At 44.3% G+C, this 22,406-nt stretch overlaps 1 protein-coding gene across 1 annotated transcript in view; it reads left to right on the top strand.

Annotated features, from left to right (window-relative positions):
• Nucleotides 1-778: 778 nt before the first annotated feature.
• Nucleotides 779-22,406, top strand: part of CD59 (CD59 molecule (CD59 blood group)) — a 28,853-nt gene continuing 7,225 nt past the window's right edge. Inside the window, exons 1-3 of the mRNA XM_063095335.1 lie at nt 779-867; nt 16,328-16,412; nt 22,017-22,118. Of these exons, the coding sequence (XP_062951405.1) occupies nt 16,346-16,412; nt 22,017-22,118 (169 nt within the window). The 5' untranslated portion in view covers nt 779-867; nt 16,328-16,345. The remainder of the gene's footprint in view (nt 868-16,327; nt 16,413-22,016; nt 22,119-22,406) is intronic.

Below are 22,406 nucleotides of genomic sequence, written 5' to 3'. Positions count from 1 at the left end.
GTTCTTCCCCTTCCCGTTCAGCACCAGCAGGAATGAGGTGCAATACCTCCTTACCTGACCCTCAAAGAGTGTCTCACGGAGGCTCTCCGACAGAGGTCGGCCTCCTACAGGAAGACTTGTACTTTGGGCCTGTCGCTCCCCCGCTCTCGCTCCATGAAGCTCTTAAAGGCGGTTCTGCAGTGGGTAGGACGCTTTCCAAGAGGCAAATAGGAACTCGAATTACATCTTCACATTAAAAATAATGCTCTAAATGGTGGTTCTGGCCCCAGACCAGCCCACATAGGCTTTCAAACGCAGGACAGAGTTTTGTCTTGGTTCCAAACAAGTCACAAGGCACGGACGCGGCTGTAGCTGAAGGACACTTGGGGGCTGCCGGGGCCTGAGAGCAAGTAGGGCTGCAGCGGGGCTGGATAACCCGACAGCCAGGTCACGTGGGAGCTCAGGGCACGAGCAAAGCACAAAAGTTTTGGAAAGACGTTTTAGTATCATGTTTTTTAAACACGGAAGGGAAAATCAGAAGTCTTTTGCAGTTTCCTGCTGTTTTTATTTTCGATAACGATCAGAGGACACCTCAGTAAAGTGTCAGTTTGCAGGATTTTAAAGGTGTTCATCCCGTCCTGGCCACCGGGCTTTCTTTCTCTGACTCTGAGCCGGGAGGCTGTGGCCTCGCGCGCGGTGGCGGCGCAGGGGACCCGGCGTGTGTGTGCCACCGTGGACTGGCACACGGCCGCCCGCAGGGCGTGGCCGCGTCCGGGTGGAGTCGACCGGCGGGAGGAGGCTCGGCCGTCAGAGCGAGCGAGGCTGGCGGCAGCACCCGGCGGAGCCCAGAGACGGCCGCCGGCTGCAGGCGGGACCCCGGAGCTGCAGGTAAAGCCCGCGGGCCGCGGGCTCGGAGGGGCCGCCCGGCTCTTCACCTCAGCCCCGCCGGGGCGAGCCTCGCGAAGCCTGGCCCTTCCGCGCGCCGGCCCTGGTGGCCGCAGCGTCCCCGCGGCCCGGCGGCGGTCCCGGGAGCGGGGACCTGACCGGGACCTTCGGCTCCCCGGGAAGCCGGGAAGAAGGCTGGCTGCCTTTGTATACCGCGGAGAACAAGCGGGGAGCGGCCTCTTCCCGAAAGCCACGCCGTTCCACGGGCCGCCGCCCCCATGCCCTCGGGGACATTCTCCTGGCACCCTGGCCACGGGCCCTCACCTTCGTCTCAGGGGACGCTCTTGCCATTCAGGGGAGAGAAACCGCTCCAGGAGGAAAGGCCACCCCCTGTGCGGCCGTCTTCCCCTCCCTGGCCGTCTCCACTCGCTGGCGTCAGGGCTGAAACGGACGCTTCAAGTCCGAGGTGGGGGTGACGTTTGCTTGTCTCGGGTGGGCTTGGGCCGCTCCCTTCTCAGGTCTGACAGCCGGCTTTAAAAACCGTTGGGTAGGGCCTTTAATCGTTTAATGGTACCCAGGCCCAGGGGTGATGATGAGCAGGCTATTCCACCTCATGGGGTGTTTGTGTGTGTGTTTGGGGGCGCTTTTCGTTTTGTTTGTTTGGTTTTGGCGCTGGCCGGTATGGGAGCCTTATGTTCTTATTGATAAAACAATAAGCCTTACTTCATAGGTGGTTGTAAGCACCAGATGAGGTAATTTACCGAAAGCGCTCACCTGGATACGTGGAGATCCAGCCTGGGGGTATTAATAGCAGATACCCTTGTGATCCCTGGAAGTCGTTCAAGGTCCCCACTGGGGCCATTCTAGGAAGGCACACAGAACACCCCCACCCCCCACCCCGCCAATGTTAATGCATTTATGCCAGGGAGAAAAGCAGGGAGTTGTCTCACTACAAACCCAGCATGATGGAAACTTGTGGCTTCTGTATTTCCACAGTGGAAACTGTTTGCTAAACCTTGCTTGGAAGAAAGCCCACGTGGATTTTAGGGTGGGGAGAGTTGCTGTCTGATGGCATTCATCTTTGACTGCTGCAGGTATAAGGTTTTGATGAGGAGAGCATTAAAAATTCTGTACCTGCTCTTCAAGAACCTCAGCCAAACTACTACAAACAAAACCGAGCCCAGAAGTGCTTGAAGTTTCCTAAAGGGGAAGATGCGTTTACTGTTAGCTTCCGTGAGACGAAGAAAAGGGAGAGAGAGAGAGAGACCCAAACCAGGCGCCATTTCAGCCAAAAAGTTTTATTCCACTAGCATGGAGGGGAGATTGAGCCAGATCAGTTCCCCCAAACCCAGGAAAGCAGGAGGTTTATAAGACCTTTAGGGAGGGTTCTGACAGAGTGACGGGCAATTTCAAAATCAGTGGTATACAAGGTGACACAGTCCTGTGGTCCAATGACATCTGGTTGGTTAAGGCATAGGCTCCCCGATAGCTACTATCTCATTACAAAGCATTCCAGCCAGAAGCCTACTAAATGTAGCCCACAAGACATTCCTTTGATGATAAGGGTAATGTTTACCCCTTCCCAGGAGACGAATTTTGCTGCTCATTTCCTGGAGCAGAAAAGGGAAAGGGAGGGGGATAAGGGGGAAAGTTGCTTACGTCTAACCAAGCAAACAAAGAGAAAAGAGGAACGGTGGGGTCCAATTTATCCTACTTCCAATCAGTGGGGCCAACCTATTCCACTGACACGGTAATTGATAAAAGCAGTTCTCCCCACTGCTGTCTGCACAAGTAAGAAAAGTACCAACTAGATTTAAATCAGAGAAACAAAGCATAGCCAGGAGCCCTCCGGGGTACACCTATACAAGCAGAAGAGGGCTTGGAAAATCAGAAACAAAGCATAGCCGGGACCCCTCCAGAGTGCACCTACATAGTAGCGGATACAATCCAACCAGACAGCAGAAGAGGGCCCAGAAAATCAGAAGGTAAAGAGAATTTTAGTGGCTTCCGGACTTCCAGTCACTGCACAGTGTGGGACTGAATCGCCACCATGAATCCCCTGTCGGGGGAACCTGCTCAAGCAAGATCTTCACGGTGCAGGACTGGCTTTCCCACCTCTGCTAGCTACCCATAAGGGCAAGCCGTTGGCAGCCAGAGGGAGCAGCTTCTCACAGGTTGAGAGGAGTTTAAGCTGTCGTTGTCCGGCAGTCACTTTAAAGAAGAAGAAAAGGGGGAAAAGGAAAGTAAAAGAGAATAAAGCATTGACTTGTCAGAATTTAGGCTGGGGACTCCAGGAGAGACTTACCAGCAGCAGAGACATGGGAGCAAAATAGTTTTAGTGGCCACTTGTCTCTTGCAGGTAGAGTCTTTCTGGTGCCCAAAGCTTTCTAATTTTCGCCAGTGACTAAATTAGGCTCTTGGACTCCAAAGTCATAGAAATAAACAATGTACGCAGCAGTAAAGCAAGCAATGCTTTAATAAAAGAGGATATAGACTTATGCATAAGGAGGGTAGTGACAGTAAAGCTAGCCCCCCAAGTGAAGCTGTTCAGAGTCTTTTATAGGGAAAGGAGTTAAGGGGTACAGGCCAGTGTCACTGGAGGTGGTCCATTCTGTTCTTCCTGGTTGCATCATGGGTGCATGCTCAGTAGGTCCAAGATGGCAGTGGTGTTCATCATTGTCACCCCAAGAGGGTCATTGTATCAGTCACCTTGATGCTTTGTGCACAGGTGGGAATTCCTAAAGGGGTCTTAAGGCTAATCTGTAACTTTTACAATTATGGTAAACAAGCCTTGGAGAGGGGTTCTTCCAACTCAGTAAACATCTGTTTTCTCTCTTATCTCAGGCTATTTTGTCAGGGTGGCACATTGGGTGATCATTTGCCCTGAGAGGTCTTATGCCTGAGGAGTGGAAAAGTAACAAAGTGTCCTCTACAGGGAAGATGGAGTCAGTTTGGTTCATAGGCCTAGCCTTACTCTGTTTCAGTTGTCTTTGGCACCAAGACCTTGGATTGCTGGGTGGGGCTCATCTGTTGTGAAGGTGCTTTTCTCTTTGTCTATAACTGCTGATGTAATTACTTTTCTGAACTGAGTAACTGATCTTTGTTTGAGCACCTCAGCATGCTTGGTTACAGCAGGCAACGTGTGTCCAAAGTGATACGAATGCAAAAGCTGCCCACCGCCAAGTCTGTTAAACTATTTGTGAGTTACCAGCCCCTGGTGAAAACAAGCAAGATCTATCCATTGTGGCTTTGTGATTAACCAGTTGCCTTGGGACAGGTACTTTCATCCCCCTGGGCTTCCATTAATTTCCTAAACAATGAGGACATTGGGCTTTATCTTTTTTTTTTTTTTTTTTTTTTATTTTGTCGATATACATTGTGGCTGATTATTGTTGCCCATCACCAAAACCTCCCTCCCTCCTCCCTCCTCCCTCCCCCCTCCCCCCACCAATGTCCCCTCTGTTTGCTTGTCATATCAACTTCAAGTAATTGTGGCTGTTATATCTTCTTCCCCCCACCCCGTTTTTTTTTTTTGTGTGTGTGTGTGTGTGTGAATTTATATATTAATTTTTAGCTCCCACCAATAAGTGAGAACATGTGGTATTTCTCTTTCTCTGCCTGACTTGTTTCACTTAATATAATTCTCTCGAGGTCCATCCATGTTGTTGCAAATGGCAGTATTTCATTCGTTTTTATAGCTGAGTAGTATTCCATTGTGTAGATGTACCACATTTTCTGTATCCACTCATCTGGTGATGGACATTTGGGCTGGTTCCAACCCTTGGCTATTGTAAAGAGTGCTGCGATGAACATTGGGGAACAGGTATACCTTCGACTTGATGATTTCCATTCCTCTGGGTATATTCCCAACAGTGGGATAGCTGGGTCGTATGGTAGATCTATCTGCAATTGTTTGAGGAACCTCCATACCATTTTCCATAGAGGCTGCACCATTTTGCAGTCCCACCAACAGTGTATGAGAGTTCCTTTTTCTCCGCAACCTCGCCAGCATTTATCGTTCAGGGTCTTTTGGATTTTAGCCATCCTAACTGGGGTTAGATGGTATCTCAATGTGGTTTTGATTTGCGTTTCCCGGATGCTGAGTGATGTTGAGCATTTTTTCATATGTCTGTTGGCCATTTGTATATCTTCCTTAGAGAAATGCCTACATAGCTCTTTTGCCCATTTTTTAATTGGGTTGCTTGTTTTTTTCTTGTAAAGTTGTTTGAGTTACTTATATATTCTGGATATTAATCCTTTGTCAGATGTATATTTTGCAAATATTTTCTCCCACTCTGTTGGTTGTCTTTTAACTCTGTTAATTGTTTCTTTTGCTGTGCAGAAGCTTTTTAGTTTGATATAATCCCATTTGTTTATTTTTCCTTTGGTTGCCCGTGCTTTTGGGGTCGTATTCATGAAGTCTGTGTCCAGTCCTATTTCCTGAAGTGTTTCTCCTATGTTTTCTTTAAGAAGTTTTATTGTTTCAGGGTGTGTATTTAAATCCTTAATCCATTTTGAGTTGATTTTAGTATATGGTGAGAGGTATGGGTCTAGTTTTATTCTCCTGCATATGGATATCCAGTTATCCCAGCACCATTTGCTGAAGAGGCAGTCCCTTCCCCAGTGAATAGGCTTGGTGCCTTTGTCAAAGATCAGATGGAAGCAAGTGTGTGGGTTGATTTCTGGATTCTCTATTCTATTCTATTGATCAGTGGGTCTGTTTTTATGCCAGTACCATACTGTTTTGGTTATTATAGCTTTGTAGTATAGCTTAAAGTCATGTAGTGTTATGCCTCCAGCTTTATTTTTTTTGCTCAGCATTGCTTTGGCTATGCATGGTCTTTTATTATTCCATATAAATGTCTGGATAGTTCTTTCCATTTCTGAGAAAAATGTCCTTTGGAATTTTGATGTGGATTGCATTGAATATGTATATCACTTTGGGTAGTATGGACATTTTCACTATGTTGATTCTTTCAATCCAAGAGCATGGGATATCTTTCCATCTTCTTGTATCCTCTCTAATTTCTCTCAGCAGTGGTTTGTAGTTCTCATTATAGAGATTTTTCACCTCCTTGGTTAACTCAATTCCTAAGTATTTTATTTTTTTGGTGGCTATTGTAAATGGGCAGGCTTTCTTGATTTCTCATTCTGCATGTTCACTATTGGAGAAAAGAAATGCTACTGATTTTTGTGTGTTGATTTTGTATCCTGCTACTGTGCTGAAATCATTTATCAATTCCAAGAGTTTTTTTGTAGAGGTTTTAGGCTGTTCGATATATAGGATCATGTTATCTGCAAACAGGGACAGTTTGACTTCATCTTTTCCAATCTGGATGCCCTTTATTTCCTTCTCTTCTCTGATTGCTGTGGCTAGTACTTCCAACACTATGAACTAGACAAGGATGCCCACTCTCACCACTCCTATTCAACATAGTGGGCTTTATCTTTGAAGACACTTCTAGCCTTAAAGTTCATCAGCTTCGAAGGCCCTAGGCTCCCAGGAGCAGTAACTGTAGTCCTGGGCATCTGTGAATCTCACGGAAATACAGTGGATATAAAATCTCTTTTCTAGTGGCCTTCTCAGCTTAACTAATACATTTCACAAGAAGTTTCCCAACTGTAGAGTTTAGCTATGGTTCAGAGCTCAGACCTGGGTTTAAATGCTGCTCTACCACTTTGTTCTAGTTCTGAGGCTGCTATATTAGTTTTCTATGGCTGCTAAAATAAATTACTACAAATTTAGCATCTTAAAACAACACAAATTTATTAATCCTACAGTTCTATACGTCAGAAGTCTCATGGGCAAAAATCAAGGTGGCAGGGCTGTGTTCCTTTCTGGAGGCTCTAGGGAGAATCCATCTCCTTGCTCACTCAGGTAATTGGCAGGATACAATCTTTGTGATTGGAGGATTGAGGTCTCATTTCTTTGCTGGGTGTCAGTTGAGAACCACCAGTGTGTCTTTCCTCGTGGAAACATACCTGTCTTCAAAGTCAGCATTAGTTTTCCTCCTCAATCCACAGTTTCCTGTTTTCATAATTGGAGGCAGTGATTAAATTTACCTTACAGCATTGTTGTGAGGATTAACTATAGTTACTATGTCAAGAGCACCAAGCATAGCAACTGGCCTGTAGTATTTGCTCACTTAATGGAAGTTAACACAGAAACAAGGATTTGCCTAATGGCTTGCATTCAGTGACACATTATATTCAGTGAGGTAATCACATAGGCCCTTAAAAGTTAAAGCAGCTCCTAATTATTTAATCAGGACTAATAGCTCCTTTTACAGCCCTGTAAGAAGAAGACACTTGCAACCCTGTGCAAGGTCACTCTCTACTCCAGTTATTCTTAATGTGGTCCCTGGACCAAGCATATGTAGCACCTGGGAAATGGCCAGAAAGGCAAATTCTTGGGCCCCCACTAGACCTACTGAATCAAAATCTCTAGGATAGCGTCTGACAATCTGTTTAACAGCCCTCCAGGTGATTCTGATGCTCACAGAAGCTTGAGAACCAGTGTTGTTGTAAGGTCCCTGAGGAAGGAGAGGCTAGCCAGGTAAAGGAAGAAGAGAAGGTTTTATTAGCAAGTGGCAAGCAGACCTGCTGGGCTGAGCCGAAAAATGGCGTCAGCCCCAAGAGGCAGTTGAGTGTCTTTTTTTATAGGGTTAAGATTGGCATCTGGCCTAGCCTAGGAAGACGGTCACAGCGTTCTATTCTGAGTACAGCCTGCTCATGGGAACAGAGACTTAGGGAAACAGAAACTTAGAGGAACGAAACTTAAGCAAAAACCAAAGTGTGGTGGCTTTCTAAAAGTCAGGTTCTCAGTTCCAGGGATCTAATAGTTGCAACTCTTTATTTTTCTCCTAATCTTTAGCATTGGTTGGTGTCCACTTCCTTTAGATTGTAAGGTTCATTGTTTTTAGGTTTTTTTTGGTGGCTGGCCAGCACGGGGATCAGAACCCTTGACCTTGGTATTGCAAGGCTGTACTCGAACAGCTGAGCTAAACTTCCAGCCCCGATTGTAAGATTCCTGAGAGTGTGGGGCCTTGCCTTGTTCAGCAGTCCCTGTAGGCCATGCCTAGCATGCATCTGCTCACAGTGGGCTCATAAATTATTGTTGTAGGGATGACTTGGAGGTAGGGGACGAGACTGAACCTGCTTCACAGTAGTTAATATATACCCACCAGTGAATTCCTTAAGTGTTATGTCATTAAGTAATTTTTTAATGTGTTAAATGCTTTATGTTCAAATTTCTATGGATTGTTTATATATAAATACATATATATGCTTTTAATTGATATTTGGGGGACTAGTTGGGGTTTCTGGATGAACAGTAACATGTTTCTGTTTTCCTATTTAAAATAATAGAATATAGGCTCACACTACGTTTTACATCTGTAGGGAAAGTAAATATAAATGGTCATGGTCCCGTGGGGATTTGGAGTCTTGCCAAGCATCTGATGTAACTATGCACATGTGCCCACGTGCTCCTTGCTTATTGTCTGATGTTGATGCGCGTGGGCACCCAGGTGTCCTAGGTTATGGACTTTAGTATAAAGGACGAGTGGCTCTGCTCCATAGCACCCGCCCACCCCACCCCAGGATGCCTGAGGGGGACCCCGGGGAGGTTGCTACTGCTGCTGGGGGCTGTTGCTGCCAGGGCCCTCAGGACCCTCCGAGAGGCCAAGGCCACCACTGCCACTGCTGCTGCAACTGTAAGCTGCTGCTGCTGCTGCTGAAGAAGCTGAAGACTGAGATCTTGTCATCTGCCAATGGCTCCTGGGATCTTTCCCAATTACCTAGCTCGTGGACCTGCATGTGAGGGGTCTGGTGACCCAGTCTAGCATGTAAGGGGCCTGTGACCCAGTCTGTACAATAAGTTTGAAGGGTCTGTGGGTCCTAGCCCTAACAATCTTAGTGTAACTAAAATAATAAAACATTTTGGCTTTAGTTATGAATTGCCTTAGCAATACAATTGGTGTAGTCACCTAGCCAATTAACATAGCAATATAATTGTCTGTAGCAATACAACATCCAAATACCAAAATGCTACCCAGAACATTTCCAGGAACTTGACGAGGGATACTTATATTTGTATATCACCTTGGGACTCTTTAGCTTCCCCTTACATCTCAGGCAGGTGGAAATGACTTCTTCAGAGATCTTTTGTGTTTGCCCCTTAATGACTTCTGCAGGAATCTTTTCTGCCATATCTCTGATCTGTGATCTCTACTCTGTTTGAAAGTGGAGGATACCAACATTAATAGAGCAAATGTAGTTTTAGCAAGGCCAAAGCTCTGTAGTTTAAGGTATAGCCTAATTTTTTAGAATTGCACATAGAAATGCTAAGCTTGGGAAAAGCAGAAAACTTTCCCAGGACTAAAGTCTCTGTTGTAGATAAAAAAAATTGTAACACAGCAAAAATGCTTGCTCTAAGGGCAGATGTCCTTGGTGTAGCTAAACCTAATGATGGGAAAGTACAACGATTATCTTATTGTTCTTTTTGTAACCACCTATGTTCCTTTTCTGTAACTTTCTTGCCTGGAGAATAAAAACGGAGAGAAAACCTGATTCGGGGCTATTGCTGGGATCTTTCCGCTCTTGAAAGAATTATTCCTGAGGGTAACTGCTTCAAGCCTCTCCCTGCTCTAAAAAAACTGCTCTAGAGAAATGGGCTTTGAGTAATTCTTTGCATCTCGGTCACCCTGGGAGAGGTGACATTTGAACACTTCCCATCGATGGGGAACTTTTTACATTTCATCAAGGGAATTCCTTTCCAGATCCGCTGACACTTTGCATAGTACCCGGCAGGTGGCAGAGCCGATGGGAGGGGTGGGGTGATGGCAAAAAGTTGCTTATTAGGAAATCCAAAATGCCTCCCAAATTGATCCTAATTCTGTCTTCAGACATTACACAGGATAACCTCCCCCTCCTTTCCTCAGTGGCGTTTCCCATATTTGAAGACAATAACTCTCTGATGATACCTTTTCAAATAGAACAGCCCTGGTTCCTTCAACCATTTCTCCTGGCTTCTATAGCTGTTTATTTTGCTATCTTGAAGTACTGGAAGAAATTCAGGAACGTGGCACCTAGACTAAAAATATTATTTCCAGGACTGGTCTGAGCCCAGAAAAGAGGATAAACTCCAGGACTGCATGTGCATTTTTCTACTTGTTTGCTTCTTAAACTGCCACATGACATTTTAGTCCATATTGAGCTTTAAAGCCCTCACATCTTATTCTTATATTTTATTATCATATGAAATCATTATTACCACTTTAAAAATTAGGAACTGAAATAAAGGAGTTGACTGTTTCAAGGTTATATAAATTGGGGGCAAAGTGGGATTAGAAACAGGTCTCTCAGGACTACCAGAAAAATCACTCAGGGCCCTTTGTTTATAAATATAGGGTATGACTAAAATAACTATTTTCAGACAGACTTAGGAGAATATATATATAAGATGAAACATTTTTTACCTCAAAGTAGCCACTTTTAAGAGGCAGCGTATAAATTTTATATCTAATCAGGTTGGGTAGTACAAAAATAAAAAGTTAAGAAACTGCAGGTAAAACACATTTTAAGCCAGCCTTAAAATGATACATAAGGACACTAAAATATTCTTCTAATTGAGAGATTTCTCTATAAAAATGTTCATTGTTAAGAAAAAAAATACATTTAAGCATAAATAAACTGCTCATAATTCTACCACTCTGTTAACCACATATTCTAAAAGGTTCATAAAAGTTGATGTGATATTCCAAACATTTTTATGCATGTGTATGTGTGTAATATATATATATATATATACATACACACACACACACATATATATATATATATTTTTTTTTTTAAGAAAAGGTAATAAAATAGCTATTTTTAAAGTGGCTTTTTTCTTAATACATTGTGAACAGACTTCCACCTCTGTTACACCTCATGGCAATGTAGTTCCCTACCATGGAATTGTACCATAGCTTACTTATCTTCTTATTGTTGGACATGTATATGGCTAAATTTTTGCTATTTTAAACAATCCTTATATAACTTGACTATGTACTTATTCCTGTGATGAAAAGCCTATTTGGAGCTTCCCTGCTTCATCTGCCATATTATTTCCTATAGCTTCTAAGGTACTCCCTTTTTGATGGCCATTCACATGTACTATTGATATCTCTGCTGGAAGCAGGAGACTTTTAAGGACCTCTTTGATTAATTATTTGTGTATTAGCTCTTTGCCTTTACTATTTATAAGGCCCCGTCCCGTCCAGATTTTCCCAAATGTACATACCACCCAAAGGCATACTTGGAGTCAGTGTAAATTGTGACTTCTTGATTTGCAAGAAGCTTTAGGGCCTGGCTGAGAGCATATGGTTCACAGGTCTGTGCAGACCAACTACTGGGCAATCTGCCTTTCTCAGATGTGGACTGCTGGCTTCCTTCAACAATCGCATATCCATTATGCCTTTTCCCTTCTATCACCCGGGATAACCCATCTACAAAAAGCCTAATTCTATCATGTAGTGGGACTTCCCTTAAATCTGGCCTGCCCTTAACTTGACGATCAATGATATCTAAGCAATTGTGGTCTAAGGCCTCTTGATCTTCCTTCCCTTTCCATAGAACACTTGCTGGATTTAGGCAAGCATCTGTTGTCGAAACCAAATCATCTTTTTCTAGTAATATAACCTCATATTTTAAAATCCAAGAATCAGTGGGCCATCTTCCTGCCTTTTGGTTGAGAGTGGCCCTCACTTGGTGGGGAGTACTCACTATTAGAGCTCCCCCAAAGGTTAGTTTTCTGCTCTCTTCTACCAATAAAGCAGTGGCCGCTACTGCTTGAATAGAGTCTGGCCATCGCCGGGAGACAGGATCAAGGAGCATGGAAACAAAAGCAACAGGTTGCCTCTTTCTTCAAGTCTGGGTTAACACCCCAAGGGCTGCGCCTTGGTCTACTGTTACAAACAAATGAAATGGCTTATCCAGGGATGGGAGGGCCAGGACAGGAGCTGTAACAAGGGCCTGTTCTAGGTTCTCTAGAGTTTGTATTTCTTCAGGAGACCATTGCAGAAGGTCAGGTTCCCCTTCTAAGAACTTTGAATATAAACCTTTTGTTTTGGGGGCATAAGATTCAATTCCTAACCAGCAATAGCCTGTGAGTCCCAAGAATTTTCTGAGTTCTTTTTTTGTTTGGGGCAAGGTTAAATTTATTATGCCAGTTATTCTCTCTGGGTTTAATTCTCCGTTTGCCTTCGCTAACTAAGTGTCCTAAATATTTAAACTCTTTTTCTACAAGCCGTAGCTTATTTCTAGATACTCATAATCCCTTTTGTCCCAGAAATTTAGTAAATTAGTTGTGACCCCTGATACTTCATCTCTCTTTTCCCCAGAAATCAACAAATCATCCATGTGTTGTAATAGCTGGGTGCCCATCATGGGTCAAAATTCTTCTAGGATTGTTTCTAAGATCTGACCAAATAAATTTGGGGCTTCAGTGAATCCCTGTGGCAGTACCGTCCAGCCGTACTGTTGTTTTCTCCCATTTGTGGGATTCTCCCATTCAAAAGCAAAAAAGTTTTGACTTTCAGGATCTAGGGGTCATGCCCAGAATGCATCCTTTAAGTCAACCACACTAAACCATTTATGCTCCTAAGGGATTTTACTAAGAAGAGTATAAGGATTACAAACTACAGGATGCCTGACCTGAACAATTTGATTGATAGCCCACAAATCTTGCACTAGTCTGTAGGATCCATCCATTTCCTCACCGGAAGGATGGGGGTATTGTATGGTGACATACAAGTTTCCAGCAAGCCATCTCTAATGAGGCCTTTGATTACTGGCTGGAGTTTCTTTTTGCCTTTGATAGGAATGGGGTATTGTCTCCTGCAGACTATTTCACCTGATTGTTTTAGCCTTATTTTTATCGGGGTTATATTTAGTCCTCCTCTATTTCCTTCCTTAGCTCATACAATTGGGTCAATTTTTCTCTCTTCTACCTACGTTAGAAGGGCCATTAACACCCTAATGTGTCCCTTCTCTATCTTTAGTCCTAGACCAAGTTTTATTATTAGGTCTTATCCTAAGAGATTAGTTCCTGCCTCAGACAAATATGAAAATGACCCCTCCACGGTTTTTGACTTAGATTTCATCTTCATAGAGTTAAAAATGGGAGCTTGGAATCCCTCTTCTTTGACCCCTGATACTATTAATGTCTCTGGATAACTTTGTACCCTGAGGCTGGAAAGTTAGGGAGGACCGAGATGCTCCCATGTCCGTCCCGTGTCCATCAGGAATGTAATCTTTTTCTTTAGGTCCCACCTTTAAATTTATCAGGGACTTCACCAAAGGCAACCCCTGACCCCACTAATCCTCCTCAAAACTCATGAAGGGATCACTTTTTCTGTCCTCCTCCACTCAGGACAGTTTTTTTTGTAAATGGCCAGGTTTTCCACATTTATAGCACCCATTGTTAGCTTGAAACTTCTTTTCGTAGGGGTCCCTTTGATCCCTGGACTGAAATCTAGGGTTCTTTCGTCCTGGTGAGGGGGTTTTGAATCCCAATTCTTTTGAGCTACTTTTTCCACTGTGGACACCACGATCTTTGCTTTTTATTTCTGTTTCTCTTCCTCTCTCCTCACAAACACCTTTTGGGCCTCCCTGAGTAGTTCCTCAACTGGCTTCTCATTCCAACCATTTAATTTCTGTAATCTTACTGTAATATCAGGCCAGCTTTTAGTCACAAAATTGACCTTTAGGAGACCCTGTCTTATTGGGTCATGTGGGTCTAACCCAGAGTATTTTCTCATTTGATCTCTGAGCCTCTGCAAGAAGGCAGAAGGAGTTTCCTCTTTTTCTCGTTGAATCTCAAAAGCCTTAGAAATATTCTGTGACCTCAGGGTAGATTCTTTAATCCCTTAATTATTAATTCTCTAAGATTTTGCATGTGGGCCCTAACTCTAGGATCATTATTGTCCCATTTGGGGTCCAAATTTGGGAACTTTTGTTCCACAGATAGGACTCCCTGTCCGGGAGGGTGTCTCTCCCAGATGGACAGAGCCGCTCCCCTAATCAGCCCTCTTTCTTCCCCTGTGAAAAGGATGTTCATTATAGACATCAGCTCGACCCAAGTGTAATAGCTGGGCCCTACTAATTGGTCGAGTTGTTCTGCTAGACCAAGGGGATCCTCTAATAATGATTTCATCTCCTTTTTAAAATTTCTAACCTCAGTGCTCATGAGGGGGGCGTTCACAAACCCTATCTTGCCCCATGGGGACTTCCCTAAGGGGAAACATTTTAGAGATTTCCCTAGGAACCCCCAAAGGGAGGGGAAAATTCCCAAGATCTTTCGTACATTGTTCTAATTCCCTCCTTAGACTAGGATATGGATCCACAGGGGCTGAGGGCTCAGACTCTGCAGGGGCCAAGGATTCAGACTCTGCATAGGGGTGTGAACATTCCGCCTGCCCAGAGTCCTTCTGCCTCCCACTCTGTGAGGCATAAGGAGGAGGAAGACAGGACAAAGGATCCCAGGATTATGTTTCAGGGTCTTTCCCCTCAATTTTAAGAGGAAACATGGGAGTTGCTCCTGATAGCCAGCATAGAGCATAATCTTTTTCGTCCCGGAAGGATGGGAATTTATCATTAACACAGAGGACGAGGGCCTGACAGACCCAGTCCTTGTTTGAGCCAAACTGTGGCCAAAAAACTGAAGGGTTACGAATGGGGTTTTTGGTCCAAATAAAACAACAGTACTTGATCATTTTCTGTTTTTCCTTATTCTTCATCTGGGAATTACTTTCTTAGTGTCTTAACATTTCCCCCAGTGGACTATATGAGGGGATGTTGGGAAGTATCTCCTTATTTCCTCCCTTCCTTGTTTTCCTAGGCCTAGAATTCTTATTTTCCATTTTCACCTGAGGTCACTGATCCTTGTGTCTGAGTCTCCAAGGTACTCAACCCTCCTTGCTGGAGATTTCTGGCACATGTGAGGACTCCCTGAGGTACTCAACCCCCCCTTAACTGGAGGCTTCTTGCACACGTCAGGATCTGCTTAGTCTTTCTCCAGCCATGTCCCTCACGGGAAGACGGAACCACAGATCCAGACTCCACACTTGCTTTGTATCTAGATACATCTCAGCCACACACATACACTTGGCCTCTGAAAATGCCTAACCACCAAGGTAGTACTTATAAGGCCCAATTTCCTTCCTTGGCTCATGCACGAGGTTGCCTGGTTGCTGTGGTGCCTGCTTTCTTTCTCCCAGCATCGCTTCTGCCATCCTAGGAATAACAGTTTCAGGTATATCTGTGGTCCGGCAAGAAGCCGGGCACTGGGACAGAGCAGGCCACCTGAAATCGGACGGGACATGTCTCTCTCTCTATCAAGGTCCCAGTCCTGCAGTCACAGAGATCCCAGACGATCTCCCAAGTTGTGAGAAATGCCCTTACCCGTCCAATGCCAAAGGATGGACACAGAGACACGAGGTACAGTGAAGCAAGACTTTAATTATGGCCTTATAAGGTTTGGGTATCTAAAGGGCAGGCACACGGAAAAGAGTTGTAGCAAGCAACTTATTCCCTAATATGCAAGTCCCTCCCCCTGCTTCCTCACTGGCTGAGTACTACAGGGTGCACAATCTTCCCAGATGGTGCCTAAAATTTGTTACCCTAATTTACTACCCCTTGTAAGAAATTTGTCTGAGGGCTCAGGACAAGTCCGTGAAAGGGCCCGCTAAAATCCTGTGAAAGGAGAAGCGCCAGGGAATGAAGAAAACAATAGGGACTAGTAGCTAATACCATCTCAAGGAGTGCTCTATCTGTTCAGCGACCCTCTGGGAATGGGCTGGACTAGTCAGACAACTTTCAGGCTGAGCCTGAATCATTTCTGAAAATAAATCACTTAGATTATTTTCTTACACCTGGGGAGTGGCCCTCCAACTCAGCCAACAGTGGGTTGGGGGCCCCCTGGTGGGGCCAGCAATACAGGAACTGCAGTTGCTGTATTGATCAGTTTTCTTGTGTTCTCATTTGACTGAACCACCCTGATGGGGAAGATAGTGTTATTCCCACTGCATGGGAGTGAACACTGGTGCTTGTAGGGACTGAGTTTATTCAAGGGTACTCGGCTACTACTGTAGGTTAGAGCTGGGGTGGGTTCTGGGTATTTCTGACTCTGAGCCCAGAATGCTTTGACTCCCCCCATTGCCACCCCTCACACCAAGAGCAGCAGAATTTCTTCAGTAAGCCAAGGTCTTGGGGCAGGAGGAGGGGCCAAGTGCTGCCCCACCTGAGAGCACCCCTTGGTTCATGGCATCCCCACCTGGTAGGTTTCCTGTTCTTTCTCAGTCGGCTGGCTCCTTTTCCATGTTTCCTGAAGCCCCCTCAGCTTTCTAGCTCTTGGTTTCTGAGATAACAAGCTGTCATTCACTGTTTTATGACAACCTTTCTTATCCCTTCCTTCTAGGTGCTGTGAACAGTCACAATGGGAAGCAGAGGAAGTTTTGTCCAGCTCGTGCTCCAGCTTGTCTTGGTTGTCCTCTGCAATTCAGGTGAGTGCTCCAGAGTCTCGGAACATGGATCTGGAGTAGTTAGACTGTGTCGGCCACGAGCTTTCTTTTTCTTAGGCCTAAGGAAAACTGAGCTGATGCCACTGGCCTCAGTGTGAGCCCCAGTCCTTCTTCCAGGCCCTGCTTTGGTTCTTTTACCTTCTAGTGTTACAGATCTGGGTGTGTAACAGCTCCTTACAGCATTACAATCTTGCCCTCAGTGGGGCAACTTCCTGGGTTACAGGGCTGCTTTTTGCAGGGGTTGGGAGGAACACTCAGCAGCTTAAGTTTCACACTCCTCACCACCAGCTACTTGGGGATATCAGTGGATGCCATCCTTGGAGTGCGGTGCAAGTCCCTGTGGGGGGGTCCACTGTGCTCAGTTTTGCGCCCTGGGGCTTCCCCTGTGCTGAGATGATGATGATGATGATAGCGATAACAGCAGCAGCTAATGCTTATAGCATTTATGTGCCAATCACTCACTATTCTAAGCATTTTACATGTATTTACTTATTTAATCCTCATGTCAACCCAGTGGATAGGGACTATTTTTATCCCCGTTTTACAAATAGCAAGAGTGATGCCCAGAAAGAAGTGGTACACCAGAATGTGACCCCAAACAGTCTGTCACCAGAGTCCCTGCTCTTCACTCCCACTCCAGGCCACCCCTCCCTGGGCCGCCCTTCCCCTGGACCACCCCTTTCCGGACCACCCTTCCTGTGGTTCCTGGAGGAAGTTGTGTCCTTCTGAGTTTCAACCTCTGTAACAGTAGGAACACCCATGCTACTTGCTTTGCTTCACTGTAGGATCAAATGTCATTTTCTGCCTGTGTCATGTTGGTAAAATATTCTGGCCACCACTAGGGTTTTTGGGGGGTGGGGCAGAAAAGAAAGGAGCAACGTAATGAGCAATTAAAACAAAAAGATGAGTCCAGGGCAGCCCCCTCTGCCCAGAAGCAGGCCAGAAACAGAGCATGCCGAGAACACCACTTCCACACAGGTGGCCCACCACATGGCTGCTGCAAAAGCGGCTCAATGCCACAGCAGTAGCTATAGCCACCGTGCAGGTGGCCTGCCAGACTCTGAACTGCAATGACACAAGGAGAGTCACCAGCAGAGACCAAAACAAGAAGAGGAGGTCTCTCCCCTCAAAGCCCACTCCAGTGTAATAGAAGCAACTGCTCTACCATGCCCCTGCTTTCTTTCTGATTTTAGTAATTTCTGTCTTCTCTCATTTTTCTTGATCAATCTAGATAAAGGTTCGCAAATTTTGTTGATCTTTTTAAAGAATCAACTTTTGATTTTGTTGATTTTCTTCATTGTTTTTTAATTCCCTATTTCATATATTTCTGTCATAATCTTTATTTCGTACTCCATTTGCTTTTGGTTTAGTTTGGTCTTCTTTTCTATTTTCTTAAGATAGAAGCACTGCATGAGTCCTGCATCCTCTAAGTTTTGATATGTTGTGCTTTGAAAAATGAAATTAAAATGAAAAAATGAGTAAAGAATAAGTAAAACAAAAAGATTTCTGCAGTATTGGAGAATGTATTCTAATATTAGTAGCTACCATGTATTAATTGCTTATTAGTAATTAATTGCTTATTAGGTACTAGGGACCATGCCATAGCCAGTCCTTTCAGCTGTCCCATGAAGAGGGTCAGTGCTATTATGCCCATTTTACAGTTGAAGAAATTTAAGCTAAGAAGTAACTTTCCCAAGGACACACTTGAATGTAAGAAAAAAGAGAAGTCATGACCCCCCTTTCCCCACCTCTGCTCGTTCTAGCCAGGGTAGGTGTTAATATGGTTCACCTGTGTTACAACACTATTCTCCCAATTCTTCTACCAATCTGTCTTCTGTGATTATAGCCCAGTTATATCCTACTTTCAGCAGTTTGCATTTGTGGAGCAAGCTTGGGTTTGGGTTATCACCTGGTCTGTGACAGGTCTTGGGATGCCCTTAAGCCCTTCTTCAGAGAATTAGTATGTGAAGCTCTCTCTCTGTCTCTCTCTCTGTTCTCTCTCTCTCTGTCTCTCTGTCTCTCTCTCTCTGTCACACACACACACACACACACACACGCACACGCACACGCACACGCACACGCACACGCACACACACACACACACACACAGAGGCTTCCTTTGCTGCTGCCCAAAGACACTGAGAAAAGTTGCAGGGTAACCTTTCTCCACACTCCACCTCTTTTAGCCCAGGGTCAAATCGCCCCCTACCCTGGCTTGGTGACGAGAATTATCAAACAATCGACCCCTGACTTATTGCTTATCTTTGACCTCAGTTTCCCCTACAATCTGTATTGTTTCCTTCTCTTCTCCACTCAGGACAATTAGAAGAACATTATGGTTAAACCCAGCTTTGGTTTTAGAACTGACCACCTGGGTTTGAGTCTTAGCTGTGTTGCTTAGCAGCTGTGTCACTCTGGACAAGTTAGTTAACATCTTAATTTTCTCTTGCAAAATGGGGATGAAGATAATTGAGCCTATCTCTTACAAAACTTCTATGAAGAGCTTAGTGCACAGATATTTGAACACTGAATGAATGTGGTAGTATGAATATTTCTGCTCCATAGACGTTCCAAACATGGGCATTGATGCCTCTGTCTAAAGACTTGTCAAGAAGCCAAATGAGCTCTGGCTCTAGCCAGTAGAAAATTCACTCCTATGGGTGACCTTTTAAAACCCTCATGAATAGCCAGGCTAGAACACCACCCTCCCTCTTACATTCTTTCCTAGTCATGCATCTATGTGTACACACATCCGGTACAAGGGAGGGACTATCGACAAAGTGCATCTTTGTGCCTTCTCACTGTGGCTCCCTCTCACATGGGCATGACAAATGCTGACACTGAGGGAGAACAGAGAGGTCTGATGGGGCCCTACCTGCAGGCTTGCAGACTGGCTCCAGCTCTGCTTCTTTGTTGCTCAGTGACCTTGGGTGAGTCCCTTTACCTCTCCAGGCATTTGTCTTGTCATCTGCAAACAAAGTGGTGAGGGAGGAGTTTTTTTGACTGATGTTTTTCAAGGGATTATTCTGGAACCTTCACAAATCAAAGGGTTCTCTGCTCAGTGGGATTTCACACCTGTGAAGGCAAGCTTGGCATTTAAGATGGTATAGAGAGGTTTGACTCCTGTCTATGCTCAGAAAGTAAGGACCTGCTTTGCACTGGACTTCTGGAAAATCCCCTCTTTCCCTGGTGATAAACCTAGACTTTGGCCTTAGAACCGGAAGTCAATTCTTGGGCTCTAAAACCTATACTTTGTTTAAAAACCATGACATTTTTGTATGAGATTTTATATGTTTCATCTTTGAAATGTCTTTTCACAGAGGTAAGAACCGCCTAATACTGATTACATGGGAGGAAGGTAGTTATCTTGTTGGAAAAATACAAAATTAATTCTTTCAGTAGCTTGTTTGCCTTTAGAACAGAACCTGCTTATTGTATCATTTTTACTGATAATCAACTGCTCTTCTTCTGCTTTTGTAAATGTGCTTGCTTATTGCAATGACTACTGTACTGGCTACATGAATGCTGAGAGAACAAAACTTAAAAGAACCCAGAAGAATCTGCCTATAAAAACCCTGTAAGACCTAAACTCAAGTCTCAGATTTGGAAGTGCTGGCTTATCTGGGCCTGCTGGCATAATAAAAATACCTGACTGTCCAACCCTCTGAGTGCCAACCACTTCTCTGTCAAAGTCTGCTCGGTAACAATCTCTGATAATAGAAAAGGGTGTGTCCACATGAATCAGGAGGATTTCCTTTCAGTTCTTGCTTCCTTAGCCTCTCCCCATCATAGATGTTGAGTATAAATCATCTTTTTCTTGTCACTGCTGTTATAAAAATGGAGAAGTAAAAAATCATACAGCAAAATACGATACTCAGCTAGCAAAGATGAGTTTTAAGCACTTGACTGGGAGGAAAAATCATCTTTCAAATTAGGGAACTGGAGGCTGTTTGCTTCTGCTGTTAAGCTGACCCTCATATTCAGAGTCTGTGCTGGCACCAGGCTGCCCACCCCTGTGGGTTTAAAGTGTACAGCTGTTGTCTCACCCTTGGCTGTATGTAGTTCTGGTGCTGGGTCAGTCCCTTAGGTCAATTCAGTGATTTTACTCTATTCCAGAGGTCATCACACTTTTTCTGTAAAGGGCCAGATAGCAAATATTTTAGGCTTTGCAGGCTAAGAAACAAAATAATAATGTAGGCTCTTATATAAATAACAAGACAGGATACAAATTTCCACGAATTTTTAATGGACATAATTCACAATGTAATAATTAAGTGCAAATATAAAATACACATCTGATGCCAGAGGAGAACGGGTCTGGGAAGGCCTGGTAATTGGCCTTAACCCACCTGGTCCTCTTACCAGGTTCTTGACTCCGCCACAGGAAAGAATTCAAGAGCAGAGTCACAGTAGAAAGTGAGAACGTATTTAATGTAACAGATAAGGAATATAAATTTCAGAGAGAGCGTGCAGCCTAGCCTAGCTCCAGAGACCAAACAGGGCCCGCACCAGGTCCAATACAAAAGCAAGAAATACCCCCTCAAAGTCTAGTACTAGAGAGTGCAGGCTGGCTTGAGAGTGAGCAGCCACCTGCCAAAAGTAAGTTTGATACAAAGGGAAGCACACATACCTCAGCCAGCATGTGCAGTGGTCCTGGGAAAGTGAGCAACAACCCCACCTTCCTCCAGGATTCAGCTTTTATAGTCCTGCTGTCTAATACATATTCCTGCTATCTAATGAATATAAATTCCACTTTACTGAGCATGCTTGGCTATTAGGGTTATATAACCGCTTTCTACTGAGCATGCCCAGCCACTGAATTTGCATTGTCAGCCCCCTGAGGTCTCAAGTTGGTCTGAAAATAGGTTCAACTTGCAACAGTAACTCTTTAGGGGAGGGCCTAGAGGAGGACCCTGAGACTTTGGGGTATGGCCTGAAACCCAGACGTGTGTCCTGAAATCTGAACTCCAGGAAGCTTAGCACCTCCTATCTCACATCTGCTAATGAGAGGAATAGAACATTTTGTTTAATTGGGGTTCAAAATTAGTGTTCCCTATCACCAAATCAGTTGCAAATAGATGTTCATTGTTAATACTGATCTGTAATGAGATTTTACATATTTCATCTTTGAAAATTTCTTTTCACACAAATAGGTATTGCCAAATACTGGTGGTTAATGCCTGAGGATGTGATTTAATTGAGCATATTTATTGCTTGGAATGCACTTCTAGAATTCTTTTAGTTTATTCTCTTGATATTTTTCTTTTAATGTGTTATTGCAGATTAATCACTCCCCAAATGGAGGTTAGAAGGAAGCTTCTCAATTGCACAGTCAGATGGATTTTGAAATGTGGATATTCCCTTTGCACTTGCATCAGGGTTTAAAAAATGTTGCTGCAACTGTAGTTTGAGCTTGGAACAATATCACTGCTGCAAATTTGTGTAGGAATGGAAACATGACGAGTTGCTGATCTCTGTCCCATATTAATGGAGGTGGTGGGCTTTCCTCTGCTGCTTGGGGGCGAGGGGTGGGGGCAACTCAGTGCTGGTTTAACAAGTCCTGACAGGCTTTCTTCCTGATTCCAGGGAATAGCCTGCAGTGCTACAGCTGTGTCGATCCAGTTTCTACTTGCACTTCGAAAATGACTTGTTCACCTAATTTTGATGCATGTCTCCTTGCCAAATCTGGTAAGAGACCTCCCCTTCCCTGACTCCTAAGTGTAATGGGATGATGAGAGCATGTGAAAAAATTTGTGCCATTCTAGTTCTTGTCAGACTTGTATTCAGCAAGTAATAGTCACCATCTATTAGCACTAGTCATGTATTGGGCAGTAAGTACTTTCCACACACTTCTTATTTGTTTAATACTTCTCACTTCCTGTCAGGGAGATCTTTTATTCCCATTTGATAAATGAGGAAACTGAGGCTCAGAATAAGCAATAAGCTAAGGTCAAATGACCAACTCAGGATTAGAAC

Source organism: Cynocephalus volans, chromosome 4, assembly GCF_027409185.1.
Source record: "Cynocephalus volans isolate mCynVol1 chromosome 4, mCynVol1.pri, whole genome shotgun sequence".
NCBI lineage: Eukaryota > Metazoa > Chordata > Mammalia > Dermoptera > Cynocephalidae > Cynocephalus > Cynocephalus volans.
Note: the sequence above shows the minus strand (reverse complement) of the source record. Positions and strands in the feature narration are given on the sequence as shown.